We start from the raw sequence: 10852 nt of genomic DNA on the forward strand, positions 1-10852 counted from the left end.
AGCTTGGCTCTAATGTCTCACCAAAATGCGATAACATGCCTTACGTTCTGATGCCCCCTACAGATGACATATAGAAATGTATTTTTCTTGTAGAAGAAAGTTATAAACATTTGAATCTGAAGTAAGATTGCTTGTATTTGGACTGTAGGTGGGGCTCCAGACATGAAAGCATTGACCGGTGGGAAGTATTCCTCGGGTATCACAGGCTGCGTGAAGAACCTCTCGCTGATGAACGCTCGACCGGGAGAACAGCCAGCGCGACCCATCGACCTGCAGGTCCACGCAGAGGAGGGCATCAACGTGGAGCGCTGCTCAACATAGACGCAGTACTAAAACAATACCAGAGACTACAGAAAAACAATCCTCATCCACATTCACACTGAGAAACTTGCATTTCTCAAATGCTTACAGGACAAACTACAGTCACACTTTAAGAGACACACACTGATACGTGTTTCTTGGTGCTTCACCGCAACCAAAAAAAAAACAAAAAAACACATGAAAGGATTCTTAAACCAAAAAAAGAGAGAAAGAAAAATTTATGATATTAACAAGTCTTCAATTTTTCCGTGTTTTATGCTCAATGAAGGACTTATTAACACAGAAGCTCAGTTTACATACTCCGAACAGTAGCTTTTTAGCCATGAGAAAAAGATGACAAAAGGTTTTAAAAAATAAACATGATGAGCCTTCTATGGTGGGTCAGATCCTATGGAATCGGAGATGTTTTTACAGCACTGAATTTTTATTTATAAGCATATTAATCTATATATATATATATTATATTTGTGGAGGGAAATGCAAGCTAACAATAACCTGCTCATTTGTTTTCCTAGCAGTGATTCTAGGCTCTAATATTGCGTGTCTGAGGTTTAGTGCCCGAGCTGTGTTAATACTTGAAGACTCCGTTGCCTTCTTTTACTCTGTATTAGGGCCGGTGGGGACGAGCATGCTTAGTTAGATACAATGAGGAACGGGTCTCTGTGAGGTCACAGCACAGAAGACATCATGATGCATCTCATTCTCAGGTGAAGATTGTTGCTAAAAAATACAAATTGGGAGATCATATATATGGTGTAAACTGTATATATTTCACATGATATACCTTCCATGTTTGGTAACATTGTTATGTTTGGTAAATGTGTCTGGTTATAAATGAAAAAACATATGGTGCTAAATTCAGACAAGACGAAGGCAACAAAACAAGCACATAACCACCATTTTAGTTCCATGTAATATTTACTTCTCTGGATGGGTCTTGTTTGTTGTAAGTAATAAAAGCCACAGCTTTACAATAAAATAAAATACTGTTTACTGATTACAATCCCTCAAGCCAAAGTATTGAGACTGAAGTTAATCTTAGTAAATTCTAGATTCAATTTGTGATTTCTCTAAATAGTGATTTAAAAAATATATAATAATAGCAGGACTAAAATGCTATTGTAGTGGATCTCAAATGTTACAGAAAATCACTTTGCAGCAGTTTAAAAGCTTTTTCTTTTTTTTCTTCAGTCTTCTCTTCTCTACAACCTCACTAACATATTATTTTTCATGATAGACTTGTAAAAAGGTTTTAGGTGTCTTCTGCCATCACATTCATATTCTGTATGAGTTTTACACAATGTGCATTGAACAAAGGAGGAAATGTGTATGTCATCTTCCAGATCCTCCGGAGGGTTAATGGAGAACTGCTACATCTATGGCGTACCGTTCAGGTTCATTAACTCAATCAGAGTGTACAGGAAGTGATTATTTCTGGCTGCTCATTACATTGCAAAATGAGCAGGTCTAAAATGGAGGCGGAATGGAAGGTCTACAGATGAAATACTGCCTAGTGAAACCCCTCTTTTATTAGTGCTGTGACTTGGAGCTCTAATGAGCATGCTCGCCCACATGGGCCAGACAGGGGTCAAAGGTCACCTAGGCCCTGTGTGTCTTTTTCACCATTTTATATGATTAAGGCTTGTTTGTTCAATTTCTTTAAACAAAAAAAAAAGAGTATTACTGCTTAATTAAAGTTGCTTCACTTGTATTATTATTATTTGATTCTGTCTTTTGTCATCACTGATTTCTGAGCCTAAAATGGCTTTAAAGCATGATCACACAAGCTGGTGGTGTTTTGCTCATTTGTAATGCCTACTGCACCACTCAAATTTGTGCTTTTGTGCTTGAATTTTGATGTTGAAATCCGATAGGAAATCAAGATTGCAGAGGTAGGGGTTATATAAGAATTGCCCCCAATACACATGACTGTGTGAGTTTAGTGTTTGGCAGGCTGGAACCAATAGCCTCTTTAAAAAGTGTTTTTTTATGTCAATTTAACTCTTATGACTGTAGGAATTTTTTGAAAGATGAGTAAAAAAATCTAATACAAACATCTCTGATGTTATTTATTGAGGTTCATGTTCTCTCTGTTCTTACTAACATTGTAATGCATTAAAGGTGAACTAAGTAACTTTTTTTACCTTAACTGAACAGCTTCGGAGTCATTGGAATGGTTATATGACTTATTTCGGGTTGAATGGTGGTCGTTTCGCACCCCCCTGGTGCCCGTGAGCGGAAAATACGCACTTGCAACTTTGAGCCGGCGGGCCGCCGGCCGCTGCGTCAGGAAGTCTCGCGTGATATCAGGTCTCGCGATGTAAACAATTGCTTTACGGCCAAAAGAAATCTGCTAAAATGCTGTCATTATTGCGCTCCCTCACGCTGTCCGAACCCGAATGAAGAAGACGTTTTAAAGAACGTCCCATCTGCTTTGATGTCGTTGATCTATAGCCTCTGGTGTCTGAGAATCACCAACGAGTTTTTACGACAGTGTTGTCAAATATCTATTCCGAAGCTGTGGGGGGAGCTCTAGAGAGAAACCTGCGAGCAAAAAGCGAGAATACAGCGAAGAAGTCCCGAAGCTACTGAGTGCTGCTTTAAATGAAACCTGCACACTCACTCTACACAAGTCCCTCTGACTTAAATGGCCCCTATTAAGCTCATTTACAGCCTCATAATTTAGTTTCAGGGGGACTACTAGAATAGCTTTACATGATTTAATTTGTAAAATTTCTTATCATTTTCACTGTTGCAGAACCTGTTAACAATCTGAATGCTCCGTTTTAGTTTTGGTTTCTTTAAAACCCGCCTTCCGAAAAGTGATGTCTTTTGCCGTTGTGATTGGTCTACCGCTTAGAGCATGTTTCAGAAATGTAACGCCTCTTAAAGACTCCCTGTGGTGAAAGTCAAGCTTTTAATGTTGTGTATACCGGTATGTCTATGTGGTGTTTTTAAAATGCTTTTAAGACAAATCATGAGCAAATTCATGTGTCAACGCAATTGCCGAGTATTTTCTCCTTAAAACTGCAGTAAACCAAAGACACGGTTTGAAATCGCTGGTGTTTCTGACATTACAAACTACCTTGTAACCAATCAATTCAACCGTGTGATCATCAATGAGTGGTTCTCTGAGCTTGAGTGAGTGGAGGCATGGTAATTTGCATGTTCATAGAAGGGTGTAGAGTTACATTCAAGCTACGTCAAGACATGACGATTTTTTTGTTCCAAGGAAAAAACTTTTAAATATGTCGTTTTAGTGATCAAAGATGAGTTTTAAGGGATAAAATTATTGACTACAGGGGGACTTTAACTTAAACGTCTCATGTTGCTTGCGAGATGCTGCCTCTTGATGTTGATGCTATGGGAAATGCAAAATGCAGTGTCTTGTTCAGCTTCTCAGGGAACCAGTTTGCATACGCACCTGAGACATTCCCTTTTGAAGTGGAACTTTGACGCTCTGCCTTTGTGTTGACACTACGGGGAACACAACACCAACTACGCCATAACTGGGCCAGAGTCAAGAGCGCGTCAACCCCAAGGGCGCTTCCTATCTTGAGCAAAAAGTTGCAAAGTGGCACTACTCCCTAAAGCTAGTGTGCACAGGTGCTAGGGAAAACCTCCCTCCCTGTCTCTGCACAACAGGCCTAATCCTAGAGCCCCAAGGGCAGAGCTATAAGCGGGATACACAACATAGCCTCAGCTATACTCTGGTATGCATCGTTCTAAAACCTCTAATCAGTACTTTCAGACTGAGAATACTGAGATAGGCCACAGATGAGGAGTGGACAGCCAACCATTTCTCTATGATGCAGTCCATCTCTACTCTGCCCAATCTACACCCTTCAGTATTGCCACCTTTCCAAGGGGAGATATGTTCCATGTTTCATAGTGGTCATTTTTATTTTGTTCACCTTATGAAGTAACATGGAAGTAAACTTTATTACCAGCAGGTCGATAGGACGTTATTTTGATTAAATATAATGTGGGCACATAACTTAAAAATTACATGCACAGATAAATCATTTATAATAATACTGTAATATTCAATAAAATGTTCAAAAATATTCAAGAATTCATGTTGACTTTAACTCCCTTTGACGTGGACATTAACTCCCTTTGACGTAGACATTGTGCTTTGTAACTTTGCAGATTGCTCAAACACCTACTGTATATTACACATTAAAGGAGTGGTAACGTAAAAAGCATACCCTTTACCTATAAACGTAAATATTACATAGAAGCATCATATTCAGTGTTGTGCTTAATTCTGACCCGTGTCAGATTATTTTCCCTCAGCATTAGCTTTAGTTATGGGGCTAGGATTAGGCAATCAGGCCTCAACAAGGACTTTATGACCTGTATACAGTATCCAGCACAAATGTCAAACGGGATTTATCATTATTTACTAGATAGTGTTACATTAAGCACCAACACTTCAAAAGAATTATATTTGAAACTAGAACCCTGTAATACTGAAGATATATGTAAATTACAGCAACACCTCGCCCTTAGCCTTTCAGAAGAGGCTCGTGTTTATAACAATCTTGGTGGGTGGATTCATTTAAAGTAATGTAATCGTCTGGTTTTACACAGCACATCTAGGTTATGATCTGTAATCAGATCATTAACAATAAGTGCTTTTGAAGAAAGCGATTATATATTCAGCAACCTGAGCTTTATAATTAGTTTATCTGTGTTATATCTGTTTTTTATTTGTTGAACAACAATTAAACTTTTACCCTTAAATGGTTTTGGAAGTTTTTTGTATTTACTAATTCAGGAGAACAGACACAGTCTCTATGTAATGCTATCTAGGTGAAAGAATCTCTGTGTTGGTGAAGCAGTATTCCGTCTTCTAAGGCCATACAATAATTATTTATTTTTGATATAATAGCAGATTGCTAGACTTGTAAGAGCCAAATTGCTAATAATGTAATATTAATAAAGAATGTCTTGATTATAAGTAAACATATATTTTGTTGTGTAATGAGTTAAAGAGTGCATAATCTACATATTCATGTTCATCTTTTGTGAGCTTCAGGAAGTGGAATCAGCACTGTGTATTTCAAGAAACCCGTAAAAATTGTGAAGATTGTGAAGAACTAAAATGTCTGTTTTAGTTTTTCATTTTCGGAATTCTTTTCTTCACATTCACTGTCTGCAATGAGGTTAAATGAATAGCTTGAAGCTTCCCTTTTTGGTGTGGTTTATTGTGTAAAGTATATTGTAAATGATTACAATTGCTGTATTGTCTCTTTCTAATGCATGTACAGTAGCATGATGAAATTTCACACACATTCTCTGTTTTAAAGTGAGGAACAAAAGATTAAGTCTTAGTCCGAACTATTCCTATGACATTATCCCTGTTCAGGACCCACTAGACAATTCTTGAATGTGGACCGCTTTTGCCATGTGAGATTAGTGAGACAGAGAGAGATGGGTGGAGTGCTGGAGATGAATGAAGAGAGGTGAGAAATTAAGTCAAAGCTGACAACAGATTTGCTGCTGCAAGATGATCTGGGAGGAGCTCACCTGCTTAAAAAGAGAAAGAATTTCAGCAGACAAAAGGAGAGCATGGATAATGTTGTGAAGATACTGCTCCTGCGTGAAGTGATAGATGGTCAAATATTGTAGCATATCACAAGATATATTCTCACTAGCACAATCATCAAGTAAGACTGGGTAAGTGTACTGAATATATATTTTAATTATCTTTTAATTTGACTTTTAGCAATGCCATTCATTATTATGATCATTTGTCACACTTATTCAGGTGTGTTTATTCTTAGATTCGTTTTCATGGACTTTTAGTTGGTTATGGTTAGTCACATGTGTTCCTTTGTTTGAGTTTCCCGCTACTCATCAGTTTCTATGGACACTAATCATCATCACAGCTGTTCTTTAGTTAATCACCTTGTGTATTTTATAGTTCCTCGCGTTTACTCAATGTTTGTCCGGTCTGTTTGCGTGTATGTATTACCTGTTGGATGAATATCTGCATTTGAACTTTATTCCTGATAATCTTCTGTCTGACTGCACCTTGCTAACATTATTATTATTATTATTATTATACCATTCTAGACACTGTAATGATTTGTTTTTCTTTAATTTGTTTTAAGTTTTCCTATTAGATTCCCTACTGAAAAGTGAGAAGAATGAGCAGCAAGGTATGCTACACCTTTTGCATTTATATTATATTATATTATTAGGGGTGTAATGATACACGTATTCGTATTGAACCGTTCGGTACGTACGAGGCTTTCAGTTCGGTACGCATTACAAACCGAATCATTTGGAGCTGTACTAAGGAGCTGTTTTTGTTTTATATTCTCCTAAGAAGAGTCAAGTATAGCTCCATAATTGCTAAAGTAAAAAATGATCATACTTTATGATGTTAGGTTTAATAAAAAAAAAACAAGGACATTTCTCTGGCATTTCTTTTTCTGTATCGAAAACGTACCGAACCGTGAATTTTGTGAAGTGTTACACCCCTATATATATATATATATATATATATATATATATATATATATATATATATATATATATATATATATATATATATATATATATATATATTATTCAATATTATATTATTATTTTTCTTCTTTTCCAGGTATTTGCAACCTGGGTGCTTCTGGCTATAAGTAAGTTTGATTTATGAAGGAAGATATTGTTAAAAACTGATACTGCTATAAGGAAAAAAACAAACAAAAAAAAAAACAATCTCCTTGATAACCCAGGTGGAAATGGAGATTATGAGCTGTTGGCTGACCTTCTCAGTATGTATCCTGAAGAAATATGCCCGAATCCAATCGGCATAGAAGCCCAGACTATCTCCGGCCAACCAGCATCTCAAACAGGAAACGTCTTTCAAGTGTGAGGTTTAATTCAAACAAATGATCTTACTTGAAGCTTTACAAGATATGTAAAGATTATTCTGTGTCTTTCTGAAGATACAATCCAACAACTGGGTTTTCTTGTGTAAACGCAAACCAAGGAGGAGGGTTTTGTCTCGATTATAAGGTGCGCTTCACCTGCCCAGAGGAATGGTGTTCAAGTAAGTGACAATTACACACAAAAAACGGCCGCTAAGCTGTTCATTTTTACAATAGAACTCAATGATATTATCTTTTTTGGGGAATGAACAATATCTGCTCAACTGGTCATCCTCTATTAGAATGTAGGACACCCTGGTTTGACCGAGATAATCCCGGAGGAGTGGGAGACTATGAGACGCTGTCATTAACCCTGGTAACATACCCACTACAGGCCTGCGCTCAGCCCATCGCCATTGAGGTCACAACCATTAGTGGGACCCCAGTACTGCCAACTGGAAATCATTTTCAAGTGTACGACCAACAATATCATTCTCTATGCTAAAATTCTTTCAGATTAGAACAATGACATGGATGTATTTTGAATGTGAGATCTACAGTAGACACAATGGCCTTGTCCCACCAAATATTTTTGCACTACTTATGTACTGAATGTCTATTACAATTCTCTTGATCAGTCTAGTTGCTTGATGTTGCTTAACTGCTTGAAGTGTTTAGAGCAGAATTTTTGAGAATGTAAGCTCATTGCCCTGTAAGCACATTTAAATTCAGAGAAATACAGATTTAACACTTGGTCGCAGTTGTAGCACTTGCTTGTAGGACTGTGCATTTTCTGAAACGCTTGCTCTTGCATATACAGTTGCCCAATTATTTTTCTATGGATGGAAGAGCAGCGTAGCTACTGTCAAGTCTCTTAAAAACCTGGGCCCGTATTCATAAAGATTCTAAGAATCCTCTCAGAAAACTCTTAATTTAGCTTAAAAACTTTTACGTAGGAGTCTTGGCTTAAGAGCAATTCGGGACTGATCTGAGAGCAACTCTGAGTAAGGAAAAGACAAAAACTTTCATCTTAGTAAGGAGGCGGGGTTGACCCCGTTGCTATGTATGACACAATCTTTTGACGACTGTGATTGGTTGGTTGTCCAAGAAGGGGAAAAAAAAGTGATTTTAAGTATAGGGTCTATTCTAAGCCTTCACTTTGAAATTACATGCGTAATTTTTCCTATTTGACCGTTCTCACACACATTATATATGTGTATATAAATCCTTTTTATTTTTATTTACCATGCTGTTAATTTCCTATAAGGTATTTGCTTGGCTTAGAATGATAAAAATTGTTCCACTCTTTCCAATTACACTGATTGCTGGCATGTCTATTTAAGTGGTGGTTTGAATGTTGGTTTTAATGTATCAAACATGGAATTTTCCCAGTTGCCAAATATCGTAATGTAGTGATTACTTTCATTTCTGGCGCTATGGCATATGCGCTGTATTGGAGATATTAGCGTGTCTAATAAGATCTGTCACAAACATGATCCCTGCACAATCTAATCTATGGCGTCTTATTAACTCACTGTTATTCATTGTCTGCAACACATGTCTTCTCCCTCTTTGTCTTTCTGCCATTTTCTCCTCTGCTAAAGAAACTCTTAAGCCTCTTAAAAGTCCTCGTCCGTGCTCCTAACAATTTTGACCTTAAGACCTCTTTTAAGGGTTAAGATGCTTTCTGAATTACTTTTTTCTTTACTAGGATTTTTTCTTAAATTTTAAGAGAAAACTCCCACATTTCTAAGAATTTTCTTAGAATTTTGTCACTAGGAGCTACTCTTTGCATTAAGATTCTTTATGAATACGGGCCCTGATTCATAGAAACTGCATGTTAAATTGTATATGCAAGAGCGAGTCCTAGAAGCAAGTCTTTCAATAATGTTATCAGATGCATTTTGTTTTTGCAGATATGATCCAACACAGGGCTTTGCTTGTGTGAATGCACAACAGAATGGAGGGTGTCAAGACTACAGGGTCCGTTTCACATGTCCAATGAGTTTTTGTGTTCCAAGTATGTATCTTAACTTCATCTACTATAATTTTTTACACACACAAACACACACACAAACACACACACAAAAACAAAAACAATTTCCTCTATTTGGTATTTATCAGGTTGTATAAGCAAGTGGTTTGACCGTGATAACCCAAGTGGAAATGGAGATTATGAGCTGTTGGCTGACCTTCTCAGTATGTATCCTGAAGAAATATGCCCGAATCCAATCGGCATAGAGGCCCAGACTATCTCCGGCCAACCAGCATCTCAAACAGGAAACGTCTTTCAAGTGTGAGTCTATCAAAGGATCTGAAATGAAACTGTGTAAATGTTTTTTTATGTTCTAAAGCTCTTTTGTATTTTCTGAAGATTTAATCCGACAACTGGGTTTTCTTGTAAAAACGCAAACCAAGGAGGAGGGCTTTGTGTCGATTATAAAGTGCGCTTCACCTGCCCAGAGGAATGGTGTTCAAGTAAGTGACATTTACACACAATAGAATTGAATGAACTGATCTTTTATTGGTCATGAATGAAAGATATCCACTCAACTGGTCATCCTCTATTAGAATGTAGGACACCCTGGTTTGACCGAGATAATCCCGGAGGAGTGGGAGACTATGAGACGCTGTCATTAACCCTGATAGCATACCCACTACAGGCCTGCGCTCAGCCCATCGCCATTGAGGTCACAACTGTTAGTGGGACCCCTGTACTGCCTGGAAGCAACTTTCAAGTGTAAGTTTAACTATTTATTTTATAATAAAATATTACGTAATATTATAGTAAAAGTAATTTTGTAATGATTGATAGGCATCTACTTTGATTCTGCAGATATGATCCACTTCAGGGCTTTGAGTGTGTGAATATGCCGCAGAGTGGATGGAACTGTCAGGACTATAAGGTCCGCTACACGTGTCTGCAAAGTTTCTGCAATACCTCCATTCTCCCAAGCCTCCCATTGGATGTCACAAACATGACTAACTTGCAAGATTAGGCTAATATCTGTCAAACTAAGCTTTTAATTTACATTTAGATTATAAACAAATAAAATAAACATTTGATTGCATTGCCATTTCTCGCCTCAGCTCATATCATTGTACCATTGGTGAAGTGCTAAGAACATTAGAGGAAATTGATCACGTCAATTCAAGACTATTTCTATGATACCTGCATATCAGCAAACTTGTGCACACCTGTATACGTGAAATAGTTAAATGTTTATTATAGGCCTCTAATTAAATTAACAAGTAGTCAACCATGCTGCTTTTTCCTCATAAATAACAGCAAGCATGAAAGTTGGCTGATCATGAAATTCAGACATTAAGTTGTTAATTTTCTTCAAACATATTGTAACTAGGCAAAAAGAGAACTAGGTGGTAGAATGAACATATATATATATATATATTTTTTAAGTTTGTGATAGTATATCATGTTGTAATAACGTAATGAACCCATTTTTAAAGTGACAGTGCCAAACCTAATACCATAATGCACAGTTAAAGGGATAGTTCACCCAAAAATGAAAATTCTGTCACCATTTACTCACCCTCAAGTTGTTACAAACCTGTATGATTTTTTTTCTTCTGTTAAACACATAAGACATTTTGAAGAATGTGGGTAACCAAACAATTGATGGACCCCATTT

General features: G+C 37.1%; 2 protein-coding genes and 1 long non-coding RNA gene across 12 annotated transcripts in view; all 3 read left to right on the forward strand.

The window, feature by feature from the left end:
• The window catches only part of hspg2 (heparan sulfate proteoglycan 2), a 106473-nt gene extending 104435 nt beyond the window's left edge, over positions 1-2038 (forward strand). For all 10 annotated transcript variants that reach the window (XM_082145372.1, XM_082145378.1, XM_082145379.1 and 7 more), the window contains one exon: positions 149-2038. In XM_082145372.1, coding sequence (XP_082001498.1) covers positions 149-321 — 173 coding nt within the window. In that variant the 3' untranslated portion in view covers positions 322-2038. The remainder of the gene's footprint in view (positions 1-148) is intronic.
• Positions 2039-5768: 3730 nt separating this feature from the next.
• On the forward strand, positions 5769-6974 carry LOC309481280. Its single transcript, XR_014199968.1, has 3 exons — positions 5769-6006; positions 6444-6491; positions 6941-6974. It is a non-coding gene; the product is annotated as an uncharacterized lncRNA (long non-coding RNA).
• An 85-nt stretch (positions 6975-7059) lies between these two features.
• LOC309480101 (uncharacterized protein) lies at positions 7060-10574 on the forward strand. Its single transcript, XM_082144470.1, has 8 exons — positions 7060-7203; positions 7281-7384; positions 7505-7676; positions 9119-9222; positions 9327-9498; positions 9577-9680; positions 9774-9942; positions 10039-10574. The coding sequence occupies exons 1-8, from the start codon at positions 7109-7111 to the stop codon at positions 10199-10201; spliced, it is 1083 nt and encodes a 360-aa protein (XP_082000596.1). The 5' UTR covers positions 7060-7108; the 3' UTR covers positions 10202-10574.
• Positions 10575-10852: the final 278 nt, after the last annotated feature.

This window comes from Leuciscus leuciscus (genome assembly GCF_965113295.1).
Source record: "Leuciscus leuciscus genome assembly, chromosome: 18".
In the NCBI taxonomy this organism is placed as follows: domain Eukaryota; kingdom Metazoa; phylum Chordata; class Actinopteri; order Cypriniformes; family Leuciscidae; genus Leuciscus; species Leuciscus leuciscus.

Excerpts from the sequence above, each read along its gene's own strand:
- LOC309480101 (XM_082144470.1), top strand. The coding sequence starts at position 7,109 with ATGTATCCTGAAGAAATATGCCCGAATCCAATCGGCATAGAAGCCCAG. Across the intron at positions 7,677-9,118 it reads ACTGGAAATCATTTTCAAGT|ATATGATCCAACACAGGGCT; the intron begins GTACGACCAACA and ends TTGTTTTTGCAG. Across the intron at positions 9,943-10,038 it reads CCTGGAAGCAACTTTCAAGT|ATATGATCCACTTCAGGGCT; the intron begins GTAAGTTTAACT and ends TTGATTCTGCAG.